At 39.5% G+C, this 14,363-nt stretch overlaps 1 protein-coding gene and 1 long non-coding RNA gene across 2 annotated transcripts; one reads left to right on the top strand and one right to left on the bottom strand.

Moving 5' to 3' along the window:
• Positions 1-642: 642 nt before the first annotated feature.
• LOC131304806 (pescadillo homolog) lies at positions 643-7,525 on the top strand. Its single transcript, XM_058332199.1, has 13 exons — positions 643-794; positions 880-965; positions 2,164-2,412; positions 2,502-2,627; positions 3,555-3,639; positions 3,792-3,902; positions 4,131-4,224; positions 4,445-4,731; positions 4,837-4,944; positions 5,187-5,308; positions 5,641-5,860; positions 6,317-6,535; positions 7,125-7,525. The coding sequence occupies exons 1-13, from the start codon at positions 771-773 to the stop codon at positions 7,203-7,205; spliced, it is 1,812 nt and encodes a 603-aa protein (XP_058188182.1). The 5' UTR covers positions 643-770; the 3' UTR covers positions 7,206-7,525.
• Positions 7,526-10,447: 2,922 nt separating this feature from the next.
• LOC131304805 (uncharacterized) lies at positions 10,448-14,259 on the bottom strand. The gene is made up of 2 exons (XR_009192482.1): positions 13,674-14,259; positions 10,448-13,389 (listed from the first exon to the last, which is right to left on the bottom strand). It is a non-coding gene; the product is annotated as an uncharacterized LOC131304805 (long non-coding RNA).
• Between the last annotated feature and the right edge of the window lie 104 nt (positions 14,260-14,363).

The following is a 14,363-nucleotide window of genomic DNA, read 5'->3' as shown; positions in this document are numbered from 1 at the left end:
GACCAAATTAAGCTATTTTATTTGAAAAGTAGATTTAGAGGATTGTACTATTTATCTCAACTCAAACCCAACACTCTATTTCTCAACTCCAACACATATTTGGAGGAGATCCTCTATTTTTTCCTTCATCCTCTATATTTATAGAATCAAAGTTCATCCTCCCAAATGGAGGAGAGTTTTAGAGGATGGGTTGGAGAATGTTTTTCCTCCAAAATGAAGAAAATGGAGTATGGGTTGAAGATGCTCTGAGAAATTAATCAATCTAACCCATCCTCTATAATAGTCTCCATCTTGGAGGATCAAAAATTTATGGAGGAATGGAAGAATAGAGGCAAAAATGGAGTATATTGGACCGGAGAGATTGCGTTTGGTCCTCAACTCTATATCTCAACTTTTTTTCTTTTGTTTATAGTTGAAAGAATGGCGGAATAGAGATGTTTGGATTGGAATTAATAGGAATAATAAAATCCTTCAAAATCGTTTGTTCAGTATAAATTATGTTTTGATCCCAAAAAATGGAGGAATGTAGATTGTGGGATTGGAGATGCCCTAACATGCAGAGAGAATGTGGGTGTCAATAGAAAAAAGGGAGGCTGCACTTAGAAGTTCCCACGAACCCTACAAAATCCTGTCAAATGTTACCAGATCCAAATGCACAGCCGACCCGACCCAATTTGATATGACCTAGGGTTTTTGTTCCATCAACCTCATCTGAACAAAAACCCCAGCTTCTCCTCGTCCTCCTCTCTCTCTCTCTCTCTACAGTAGCCATGCCGAAGCATTACCGGCCTCCCGTAAGTTCAAATGATACAAGCAAACTCATGTGTTTAGTCTTTACGTATGCCCACTTTGCTTATCAAAAAACGTTGCAATTTGCAGGGAAAGAAAAAGGAAGGAAACGCGGCTAGATACATAACCAGATCACAAGCCGTCAAGCACCTCCAAGTCAGCCTTCCAGTTTTCAGGTCCATCTCTTCCCGTTCGACAAACACGAATTCTTACATGCATAGATAGGTGTACACATGTGTTAGCTATGTGTTTATAGGAATTTGCGAAAGTGATTTCCGGGTGTATCGATGAGATTAAGTCGGGTAGGAGTTGACAATTACTGTTACCGTTGGTAGACCGATAAAATTAATCAAATTGGATACGCGTAGAAACAGAAAGTGAAGTTGCAGATTGCTCTTCAAGAGGGTAAATAGGTGCATCTTCATGGATTAAGTCAGGCGGAAGTCGTTAATTACCTATATTAGACTTGTAAAATTGATCTCTGCATTTGCCTATAAACAAAAGTTGAAGCCATATTAACCATATTCACGTACATTTTGGTCACGGTTAAAAAACACGAGTTGGTTCAGATTGCTCTTCGAGAGGGGGGATAGTTACATCTCCCCCACATTTGTTAGTTGACATATGTGTTTTTTGGAATTTTCTCTCTCAAATTCCGGGATGATAGGATTAATGCTGTGTTTGGATGGATTTTTTAGAATTTTTGGGGTAACGAATGAAGAGAGAAATTAGAGTAATGATTGGAGATAGGGGTAATGTGTGGAGAGAGATAGAGAGAGAAATGATAATAATGATCGGAGATGGAGGTAACGAAGGGAGAGAGAAATGAGAGTAATGATTGAAAGTAGAGGTAATGAGTGTTTTTTGAGTTGGAAATTTTTTTTTTCAAAAAGGAAACCAAACAAAGCATAAGTGAGGTGGAAGTTGTTGATTACTTGATATTAGATTGGTAAAATGATCGTTGCATATGCACACAAACACAAAATGAAGTCATATATATACACTTTACACCCGTATGGCCGTATATTTTAGTCATGATAAAAAAGAAGAGTTGGCGTAGATTGCCCTTTTAGAGGGTGAATAGGCACAGCTTCCCGAAATTGTTCCAATGGCAAATACTAATCTATTTGGTATTCCATTTTAGAATCCCATGTTGCGGGTTTTGCAGTTTTCTGTTAGAATTATTGGCTTATAGTTTGTTGAAATGCACGAATAAGTGTCTGGAGGTGTATGCATATAGATTCATATGCAAATTTGGATTTGGTTATAACTAGGTAGTTAGATGCTTATAGCAAAGGTTGTAGTATGAATCGGTAGGAGAGGACAAAAGGAGGTTTAACGACATACACTAAATTTTATATTTTGGATTTGCAGGAGATTATGCATTCTGAAAGGTATCTTTCCCAGAGAGCCAAAGAAGAAGGTGAAGGGAAATCACCACACTTATTATCACACCAAAGATATTTTGTTCCTTAAGCATGAGCCACTTTTGGAGAAGTTTAGGGACATACGAGCATACGACAGGAAGGTCAAAAAAGCTTTGTCAAAGAAGAACAGAGATCTTGCAGAACGTCTATTGACTCGCAAACCTGATTACACCCTGGATATGCTTATCAGGGAGAGGTTAGACTTGAATGACCATTTTGTTTATACAGCCTTCCTAGCATCCATAAGAAGTTTTTACCTACAAATTACCATGTTTGGCACTTTAGGTACCCAAGCTTCATTGATGCACTAAGGGATCTGGATGACTGTCTGACTATGATACATTTGTTTGCTGCACTGCCTGCTGTAGAGAGGGAGAAGATCCAAGTAAAGCGTATCCATAATTGTCGGAGGTTGGAACTTACAATTTATATCCTTTTTTTTTTTGGTGGTGGTTGGGGGGGGGGGGGGGGGGGGGGGTGGGTGTGGGGATGGTGTGGTGGTAATTGATCCATTTTATAACCAACAAAAACAAAGGGTACAGACCCGAACAACTCAAAAACCTATACAAAGAAGCTAAGCCTCAAACAACTATCCGAACAAGAGAATGGATAGGATATCCAAGGACTCTGTTTGAGATATTCCATTGGCAGCAAAGCCTTTGGTTCTCAAGAGACTTGGGGAAAAGCTTCCAAGTGCAGACTCGAAGCCTAATATTATCAGTAATGCTAGCTAGAACATCATCAGAGCTCCTATGTCTTCCTCCAAATACTCTGGAATTCCTCTCGCTCCAGATTTGATAAACTCCTGCAGCCAAGGCTAATTTAAACTGCACTGATCTGAAGCTCTTACCTTTGCAGAATCCAACTGCCCAGATAATTTCCGTATCCCAAGCCTCTGCCCTTCTTTGAATCTGGAATCTGTGCAAGGTTTTTTCCCATATGCTTCTTGAATAAGCACAATCAAAAAGTAAGTGTGCCATGGATTCAGCATGGTGGGAACAAAGGACACAAGTAGGGTCAACCTCCATGCCCCATATTCTTAGCGTGTCCTTGGTTGCCAATCTATTTAAACAGACTAACCACAAAATAAAGGCCCACTTAGACACGTTGTTAGATAACCAGACAGTAGAAGCTCAATGTACCTTTTCTCCTCTCAGTCTAAGAACCTCCCATGTATGCTTAGTAGAGTATGAGCCAGTTGGGGAGATAGTCCATAAAACTTCATCACTTATATTTTGCCGAGGCTGAATAGAAGTGCTAATCTCCACATCATATGACATGTCTGCTTTGTTCAGTTGGCATTTTCGTACTGAATCTACCTTTTATTTTGCGTCTTAGGTTGAGCCATGAATGGCAGGCTTACATATCTCGCACTCATAAGTTGAGGAAAACCTTCATATCTGTTAAAGGCATTTATTATCAGGTAGAGTGACTATTTTACTCAAACTTCTCTCTTTTTGTATTATTGATTTGTAGTTATAATGGCATTTCTATCTTCCCTGAACTTCTGCCTTTTTATATAGTAAGGATTATGGTAATTTGGCCCTGCTTACCATGTTCTGTTCATTTGTGCAGGTTGAGGTCGAGGGGCAAAAAGTCACTTGGTTAACTCCTCATGCGTTGCAGCAAGTCGTGCCTGAAGGAGTTGACTACAATATTATGCTTACTTTTTTGGAATTTTATGAGGTTAGTTCCATTGCTGCTGTTTTGGAATCTGGTCATGTTACTTGAGTAATATAAATTAAGCTTTTGGGTGGCCATCAGCGCCTGACACGTTGGGGATGGGACAGTAAATATCATACAAACTGAGTTCATCGTTGAAAAATGCAATTGGCTGGGCCTGGACTCCTATGGATATGCTACATATGTTTATTCTTGTTGCTTCTTAGGTGTTCTATAATTATTTGGATGCAGACCCTCCTTGCTTTTGTGAATTTCAAACTTTATCATTCAATTAATGTGAAGTATCCACCTATCCTTGATCCTCGGTTGGAAGCTTTAGCAGCAGGTATGGTTTTTCTATTGTCTACTCTACTCCTTCCCAATTTGGACACAGTTGTTTAGCAACTTCATTTTGTCTGCTTAGTTGAAATACTATTCTATTCTTAATAGTATTTCCTACATCAGGGTCTTTGGACTTTGATGAGTAGATTGGAATTGCATGTTTTTTGTGTTTTGGGAGTGGTGCATGTTCTAACGATTAGATTGAAACTGTTGGAGTTGTGCAGATCTTTATGCTTTAGCAAGATTCATTGATGCTAATTCTAAAGTGCCAGCACTGGAATCTCAATCTGTCAGTTCATCTGGGTCTGAGCAGGCTGAGGCCCAGCAAAAGGGGTCAGAGCTGGACGAGTCTGAACTTAGGCTGGCCCAGCTTCAACATCAGCTTCCTTCCAATGAACCTGGTGTGCTGATGCATCTCATGGAAAATGCATCTGGTGAAGAGGAAGACGATGAAGAAACAAGGGAGTGTAAAGCCCTGTTTAAGAACACAAAATTCTTCTTAAGTCGTGAGGTGGGTTTAATCCTTCTTGTCTTTGTTTATTGCAAATCTTAGCATAGAGTTGTCACATTTATTTATCATGTATTGTATTTTTCAGAAGATTGTTTCTGCTTTCAGGTTCCAAGGGAGTCTATGCTTTTTGTCATTCCTGCTTTTGGTGGTGTGGTTTCGTGGGAGGGAGAAGGAGCTCCATTTGATGAGTCTGACCAGAGCATTACACATCAGGTCTGTCACTGTGCATGTAAATCGGGGATGTGTTGCTTACATAAATTCCTGTCTCGAATAGGAACTACAATGTTGCTGTTGCAGTGCTGCTATTCATTTGGTCCCGGGAAGGCTGTCTTTTGACTTGCCGGTCATGCTGATTTTCTGTGGATATGATGGCCCTTCTGAAGCCATGTGAATACGGTATTAAAGGGCATCTTACTTCTGATCCATTTGCTGAATGGTCACTTTGATTTCTGCAGATTGTTGATAGGCCAACACAGGGACGTAGGTTCCTTTCGAGAGAATATGTTCAGCCGCAGTGGGTCTATGATAGTGTAAATGCACGGATCATATTGCCAGTTGAGGAGTACTTGGTGGGAAGGTAATATTTTTAGTTCTATTGATATGGCAGTGCGTATGGGTATGCTCACTCTTGGCTATCCTCATGGACTTGGATAGAATGTTAAATGCATAAATTTGCTTGGTAAAACACCATTTGCACATGGCTTCTTAGATTGGGATAAAGTAATTATGGCTGTTGAGGGAAACATTTAAAAGTATCTGGGCAAGTTTACTTGTAGTAGTGCCACCCCCGAGGACTCAATAGGAGTTGCTACTCCAGATGTTTGCCATCTGGATATGATTGATTGATTGGCATACTGAACTGCAACATTCGATGTCCCAATACTCACTTTTTTGGGGGTGTGTTTGCAGGGTTCCACCACCACATTTATCCCCATTTGTTGATAATGAGGCGGAAGGATATGTTCCTGAGTATGCAGAGACCATCCGACGTTTGCAGGTGGCTGCGAGAAAAGAAGTCCTTCCAATGCCTGGTCTTGGGAAAGAAGATTTAGATGATCCTCAAAATTTGCTGGCTGAAGGTATTATCAGCCGAACAGAAGCTATTGAAGCTGCTGAGAAAAAGCAGAAGGTACAGTATCCTTCTTGATATGTGACCTATTCTGGAATGTGGAGGGTGAAGGCCAAATACAACACAGTTTGTGCGGTCAATTCATGTATAATGGGAAGTTGAGTACTAGGTGATGGTACAGGGTTCCAGAAGACTGATTGAGCCTGTTCGTGACCAGGTTTCAGTTCATGGGCCTAAAAAAAAAAAGGGGAAAAAGAAACAAAACAGGAAATTGGATTCGGTGGATTGTGTTGGCAGCCCAAACTATCTGGATGTCAAGAACGGGTTTCCATTTAGGGACATGATATTGTTTAACATACTAACTGATTTTTTCCTGGGATTATTATTTTAATGCACGATGTAATAGAGGAACTTTTAACCTGAATCGTCATAAGAGAAGTATCTTGCTGGTTTTAGTTCTTTGAAATTTAGCACTTTCGGAATATTTGTCTCATCTCTTATTTGGGATTGATGCAGATGTCATTCCTACAGAAGCAGTATCTTGATGAATTGAAGATGGAACTTAATGGTGTTCAGTACTCTGCTGGCTCAAGTGCAAATAAGCAGAACTCTGCTGAGGAGACAAAGGCCGGGGAAGAATCTCTACCGGAGTCGCAACAAGATGCTGATGATGCTGCCAATTTGTCTACTGTTCTGATGTCACGCAAAAAGAGGAAGCTCTTGGAAGCCATGGAGGTAAAAAAGTTCATCATTTTTCGCTGTCTCTATTTTGATTTCTGATGGCGGGGCAAGCGTTTTCTGGTGTTTCATTTTGATCGCTATGGTTATTCGGTTGTGGTTAATCATTGGAATCTTTGGTTCATGCTGTTTCCCTTTTCCAAGACAAAAAGATTTTTGGCTGTCCTAGTAGATTTATCTGATGGCTTGAACTTGGAATGACAGTTTGAATTCCACTACTTATCAAGCCTAGAAAAAAAGGAGAGGGTTGAGTCACATCTTAAAGCACGGATCCTAAGTGAGGATAGTTTTTTCCACGTCCCAAATTGCTTTCGCGCGTCAAAAGCACGAGTTAAAAACTTGGGAAAGCTTGAGCATTTTCCTCATGCCGTGAAGCTTACCTGAACATCATGATTTCAGTTACAAATCTAGGTTTAGATAACATAACTGGAGACCATGCGAATATTTTATTTGGTTGTTAATGGTGTTCTGCTTCATGATTATGTAAATATGAGTTATTTGTGGAGTTTCATTGCCGCCGGAATTCGGATAATAATGTACTTCCACTAGTTGAAAATAATTTGACGCTTTGTTTTTTATTGAACAGATTGGCAAGAAGCGGAAGAAGGATCATGTTGGTCTTCTGAAGGAAAGGAAGAAAAATATTGAGGCCAAAAAATCAGGTTAAATTTTGAAGCCGCTAATACACCTGAATCTCCAGATTTTCATCAATAATCTTCCAACAATTATGTAATATCGGTTGATACTGTAGCTTTTCATTTTATTTTGGCTTATCCAAACTATGTTTGTAGATTAATTGGAACACTACCATTTTGGTTATGGGCTCTTTGAGTACAAAATTTTGGCATTACCACATTATTACATCTTGCAGTTAAGTCCGTTTGTGGGCTCTTTCCGACTACAAATTTTTGGCATTTGTAGGGACAATATTGTATTTCACATAGCTAAAAGACAAAAATAGTTCGGAAATAACTTCCATTTTTATCATGATGATATGTGTCATTTACAGCTATGTTGTCCAAGGATGAACAATGTGTTAAATTTCCTTGCGAAATCACCACCATTTTACTATTCTTTGGGGATGGTGGTAGAACTATGGTCAGATATATATTTATTTTCTTCCATTTTCTAAGCCATGGTGGATACAGTAACAATAACGAAAGAAAAACCTTTTACTTGATTTTCTTTACTAATTGTGTGTTCCCCTCCCCAATGATTTAGGAGTATTTATTTACTATTTATTTTTAGTAATGCCTCCCTAATGATTTATGAATCCAAGACCCAATAAAGCATACCAAGTTTATGCAACGGAATTCTCAAAACAATGGTTTGAGCATCCTATTCAAAGAATATATATATATATTTAAAAACATACAAAGAGCTTGACATCTTGCCCACTTTCAATTGATGACTGGCTATTATACAAGTGTTGGCCTAAGCCTCGGTGCTGGGCTCGGCTCCCGAACTATACGTGAGCTGCCTTGTACGATTCTTCCTAAGAACTTGAAGTCCCGCTCTCTCTAAATAGAAAAAAAAAAAAAAAAAGCATTTACAAGAAGAAGGAAAAAAAAAAAAAAAAAAAAGACTTTCAAAAGCCTTCGCCCACCCATTCAAGGGGGCTATTATAGAAGCTGGTTCTTTCCTTGGCTTCTTTGCTCAGTCAACCAACTAGATGCTTAAGACAAGTATGGAATTGTCAATTGACCAAAATATTATTTACATTGGAGAAAGAATTTTCGGACTTAAAAGTAAAGAAACATGACCAAAGAATCCCAACGGGAGGATGGGAAAAAAGAAGAAAAAAAACCAACGGTCTAATCCTCTGATACAAAAGCACTATATCCACCAAAGTAATTACTCCTTCCAGTGAACCCTTGCGCACAGGGGGCAAAACCGTAGCAAGAAAACAAAATACGAATTTGACTGATGATTAAGGCCTGAAGTCTCATATTCGAAACCACTCAAGTGTTAACCAACTCATTTGGAGTTTGTTCATACGGAGCACTTGCTCCAGTTTTAAGTGGGCCTCCTCCCGCTATTGGACGGGGCTTATGATCCCAAAAGTCAAAGTAAGCGAAAAATAGCAAAAGCTGGAGTGGAAATAGTCCAAATTCTCTTCGAGAAGCAGCCCACGTTGTCCCACCCACAAAAACGCGGGACAGTTCACAGTTATTCCCTACACGCACTCTCAAAATCCCCGAAACACCCCCAAGAAACCGCAGATTTACGTCAGCCTAGAACCTTATAACCAACCGCCAAAGACCCTTCCTCTCAGCGAATTCTTGGAGAGAGAGAGTTGAGAGAGAGAGAGTGTGTGTGTTGGGGAATTGTTTATAGTAGAATCGTTGTGTCTTCCGCTTATTGCACAACAGGAGAGAGAGAGAGATGGAGAAGAAGCCGGGAGCGTTCTTCTTCAAGCGGCTGGGGAAGAAGAAGGGCGGTGGCGGTTGGTGGAGGAGCTGGAGGTTGAAGAGCTCCGGATTCCGGTGGAAAGGGCTCAGGTTCCGGGCTTGGTTTGTCGATGGATTCCTCTTCAAGATTCTCTCCGTTTGTGAAGCCATTGTTTTGGTGGCGAATCTCTGCTTCTTCTACCTCTGCTGCGGATGTCACATCTAACTCCCTCCTAATTACCCTTTGATTGTGTTGTTATTACTCCATTAACCGCTAATAATTCTTTTTCTAGAGAGAGAGGGGGAATAAGATTGGGGCAAGTGGTTGGATGCTTGGAATGGAGGTCTAATTTCTACAAGGAATGCTACGCACACAACTCTCCCTCGACGGCTCGACCACAACTCCGAACACGGCTCCGGACAAAGTTGTGGGTTTCTCTCTAGAAGTTTAGTTGATTTTTTTGAAGAGCAATACTACCAAAAACTTTAAAAAGCAACTGCGTCCGGAGCCGTACGATGCACGCGGATTTGTTTTTTAAAAATTGTGTTGGTAGAATGGAAGCTTTGGTGAGGCTTTGGGGGGATGCCTTCTGATTTTATTTGAATCTAATTTGTGTTGCATTTGGGTTTGGGGTAGTCTATGAAGTGCTCTGTAATTTTGGGCTTTGTGTTGTCAAATATGAATTCTTTAATTCTTTTGCTGTTGTGTTGAGTTGTGAAATTCAGTACGTTGTTCCGATCTAATTTATTAATCTGATCCCTCCCCCGGACTCGTGATTTATCTTGCTGATGTTTGTTCAATTTATTGGATTTATTTTGGGTACGTAGCTGTTTTCTTGGTGCTCCGTTTCGCACATTCGCAATCGAAAATGCTAAAATCACGAACACTTGTTTGTGTAAGTGTTTGCGGTTCTAAAAACTATCGTTCACAATTTCTACTATGATTCGGTCGCAACTGCCTAATCTGTCCTTCCCCTTCTCAGCAACTCTACTCTGTAAAAAGAGTGCCTCCCAAGGTTCCAAACTTCCAATCATTATGTTTTGAAATTCGCCTTTTGTTTTATTTTTTTTTGAAATTAAGAAAGAGATGGGGAGAGTGTTACTCGGAGAAGGGAAGATTTCTTGGATTCAACCCCATGTGTGAAAGGTGGGAAACAAGCTGCATGTGGAGCAGCCTTGTTTGACTTCTAAGTCATGCCCAAATTCTGCAAAATCTCGCGCGTGAGCGCTATTGAAGGCTATCCCTTTCTTCTTCTTCTTCTTCCATGTATAATTGTACCGTGAGAGGTGAAGGGGTGTGGCAGAGAGGAGAGTGAGAGAGCAAGAATCTCTTCCTTATCAGTTAGCGTTGTGTGCGTTGTGTTTGTTTGATGCACATGACGGTAAAAAAAAAAGGGGATTTTTTTGTTCCCCATACATCAAATGGACATGACATTGGTTTGTTGTGAATATGTCGTTAAGATCACAAAACAAAATTGCAATATTTTAAAATCAGCCCAATAAGTTGACAATAATAAGTGTGTGAATGTGTATTAAAGGGTGCAAAAAGTATACAGAATTACGTATTTTTCTTATTTTCTAGTGTACTTTTCGTCAGCCTAATAGACTGACAATAACAAGACCGAACAAAATTATAACAAAAATAATACTCACAACAATCCAAATACAACCTCCCACATGTGTTTGATGTAGTATTTGAATGATTATGTGTGTAGCATTGTTGAAAACTTGAAATTATAATTGGTGAAATTATCAGCGTCCGTAGGTCAACGCCACGTAGAGTCTCAAGCCCTTCTCTACCACAATTCATACGATTAACTTGAGCCCCGCATAATTGGAACCGTGGATCCTGTAGTGCCCCATATCCCTGCTTGCGGCCGAAACGGCACAGTTTTGGTCCTTTTTCTTATGTCATCCCTCTGTCTCTCTTCTCTCCATTTTGCGTCTTTAGTGATATCATGATCTGTTGTGGTCTTTCATGTATTGCCTTCTCATGTAATACCACTATATCATTTGTAGTCAGAATAAGGCCAGTGGCATGTCGGCGAAACCAAAAAGCTCTCCATTACAATTTTGTTGAACAAATGTGGGTTTGCATCCACTCAACTCATTATTTGGATCAAAAGACGCATACTCAGATGGGCACTCCCATCTTGGATTTTGATCACTTTGCAAAATGCAGTAGCTATTGAACCCACAAGCACCACCTCCTGTAGCTTCCCCAATTACCAAGCAAAATATTTGATGTAATGAAGGACAAAACAGTCCATTCCATAGGCCTTCCACCGGCTGAGTTAGCAGATTTTGGGTAAACATATTGCCTTAGAACTCCATCATGCCCAGTTATCGCACGCTAGTAAAACTGGCTAGTTGAAGCAGCATCTGAAGATACAAAATCAAGTATACATTCGTTCCTTGCTACTAGATATAAGAATCCAGATTGGTTGAATACCACCTGATATCAACTGCCAATAGTTATGGTTGCCCAGAAAGTAGAGTTGGCATAACTTGGCGGATAATTAGGTGTAAAGCGCCCGATTCCCATCTGGCTGCATAATGAATTTGAATCTTCCAATTGCGTAGTTTGTTTCTTAGAAACAGACCACAAGTCTGATGCCTTGGCTCAATATATGTGTTGGCAATATCATGTCCGTTGCATTATCAGAACTCTGCCACTGAGTAACAGAGCAATTGTTGCTTGATAGCATGAAGTTACCAGTGTCAAGCATGGCTGCATGGGAAACACCAGTATCGGTCAAATCAAGATCATATCTTCTGCCCTTTCGGCTCAAAGGGCACAAAACTCCCATCTGTCACAAATTGAATTTTGGGTCCTTCTGGGGCTATAGTAGCTCCATTTGCTGGCCAAACTAAGGCCTTTCAGGGTATGTTGTTGAACCAGATGGCTAACAGGTAGTCTCTGGTTCCAATATGTTGGAAGCTGAAAGCAAAGCCACCGGATGGTGATCACTGATACCCAAGAAGAGTTGTTAACATCTGCAGTAAGTGATGAACCAATAGTAATATTGCTGGAGATTGAGCAGTGGTTGCAAAAGAAAAAGTATGAAGCAGATTGGATGAGGAAGCTTAAAAGCCATAGAATGGAATCAATGAACTGGGAACAGGTCTTTTCATGGCTCTTAACAAAAGAGAAGGTACCATGAGATTGTCATATAAGCTATCAATTTATGCATTTGTTATTCTCTTTTAGGTTTTCCAACAGACATTAACACTGCCTTTCTAACAATGAGTTCTTTTACAATAAGACTAAAACTAAATGCCATAAGCCCAAAATATTTCTTCTACCTCATCCACATCATTCTGTTCAAACAGCCTCACCCAACACTATAAAGGTTGTTTAAGATAGAAAATAGATGTAAATTTCTATACATCGCAATTCAAATGGTTCTATAAATCAAATGGGACTACTTACACCACTACAAATAAACAAACAAGCCCTCTGAGGTTGAGTTCATATATGACCTCATATGATGCAATGATGGAAATAAACAGGAGAACCGCCTATGCATGTTTTGCTTGTTGCAACTGTCAACATAGCAAGCCCTATTGTAGAATGAATTCTAGAGATTACTTCCCAAATAAATCATTCAGTTCACTACTTCACTTTGCAAATAAGAATGAATTGCAATGCTTTTCTGTTTAGGACCTCATTGTGCATCTCTCCCAATCCTTTCCTTTTTGTGGGCGCTTAAATTATATACTAGTACTACCATACATATCCTTGACAGATTATTGTCCTCAGCCCCACATAGCCATCTGCAGGAATCCCACAGAACCTATGTCGGGACCGAAGGTTGGGTCTGCCTCGTGCTACGAGCACTAAAGAGTATGTTTCACCCCATTAAGCGGGTAGGGAGACTTGAACCAGAGTATTAAGCAAGGAAATCAAGTACTACAAATTGAATCTGCCAGCATGAAGTTGTATTAATCCTTATGTCTTGACAGCTTGTGACAGCTCTCATTACCCGCATCAAGAAATCAACTTTACAAAGTGAGTTTGGTTATGTAAGGTGGACTAAAGTCTTAGATACATGAACTTCATGGTGTCCTCCCTCCACAACACATTAAGCCAACTCTTAAGCTTAATGCTGTCTGGCTCATGGATCCGTGAAGAAATTTATGTACGGGAAAACAGGTAAGTGGAAAGACACTAATAATGAAGTGAATAAGCTTATTGATTTCTTTGGGAAATCCCTAAAAATTCATGATCTAAACAGCCTAAAACAGGAGTGAATATCACACCGCATTGCAACAGGCAAAACCAGGAGGTAGAGAATTCAATATGTAACTCATGTTTTCAGAATCAAAATCAACAAGCCCCACAACATTCAAGTCCTTGCCATTGTTATCCAATACTGCATCACATACTGCTCCTTCCAAAACCTTCCCAATATCAGTTGGGTTCCCCCACACTGTCTTCCCACAAGCCCTCAGAATTTCCTGAAAAACCAAACCCCCGTAATTTTTTCTTGACAATTTCACCATGCCCATAACAAAGTAGCCAAACAAAACCCAAATTAATGTGTCATTTATTAGAGAAACTAACTGTTAACAAATAATCCATTCTATAGAGGCTTCTGAAAAAACCAAATTGCCCCTATTTTCTGAAATGAACTCATCATACCCACAAAAAACACCAGCAAAAATTCGAAAAATTAACTGTCTATACACGAAAATGTACGCATATGTTGTTGTATATATATTGGAAAAGATGGAAACTTTACAGAGAATCTGGTGAATGGGGGTTTCTTCATCTTGAAGACTCTTCACCAATAGTCATAATGGTGATCTCAGAATAAGAGCAAAGCCGTAAATGGAATGGACAGAAATGGTTTTGTGGGGAAAGAAGATGTGGGTCGGGCCCTAAAGTGATGGGGGGATACGAGATTTATATGCCAAAGTATAGTCGCGTTTGTAAAGAGCGAGTTTTAGCCGAATAGACTTCTCAACCCAACTTGCGAAGTCTATTTTACACAGTCATGCTCCATTAGTTATCAAATATGAAATTATATCAGGTTTATTTCTCGGATCTAAATCATTCATACTTTAGAAATCATCAAGGATACTAAACCTAGAGAAATTCACTGTAATCGAACAAGAATCGATATCTCTACAAGGAGTAAAATTAAGTTTTTGCCTTTTCAATAATGGGCTTGGCTACATTGAATCAATGCCAAAACACAAGCATGAATAATGCCAGATTAGTTATAAGATATAATATAATATTAGGTTTATTCCACAAATCTAAATAGTTCATTCGATAGAAATCATTAAAAATACTAACCCTAGAAAAATTCACTCTAATCGGATACAAATTGATACCTCATCCAGAAGTAAAATGAAGTGTTTTGTTTATAATAATGGGCTTGGGTACATTGAATCAAATCCAAAGCAAACTCGCATTTTGAAGCCTT

Source organism: Rhododendron vialii, chromosome 10a, assembly GCF_030253575.1.
Source record: "Rhododendron vialii isolate Sample 1 chromosome 10a, ASM3025357v1".
NCBI lineage: Eukaryota > Viridiplantae > Streptophyta > Magnoliopsida > Ericales > Ericaceae > Rhododendron > Rhododendron vialii.
Note: the sequence above shows the minus strand (reverse complement) of the source record. Positions and strands in the feature narration are given on the sequence as shown.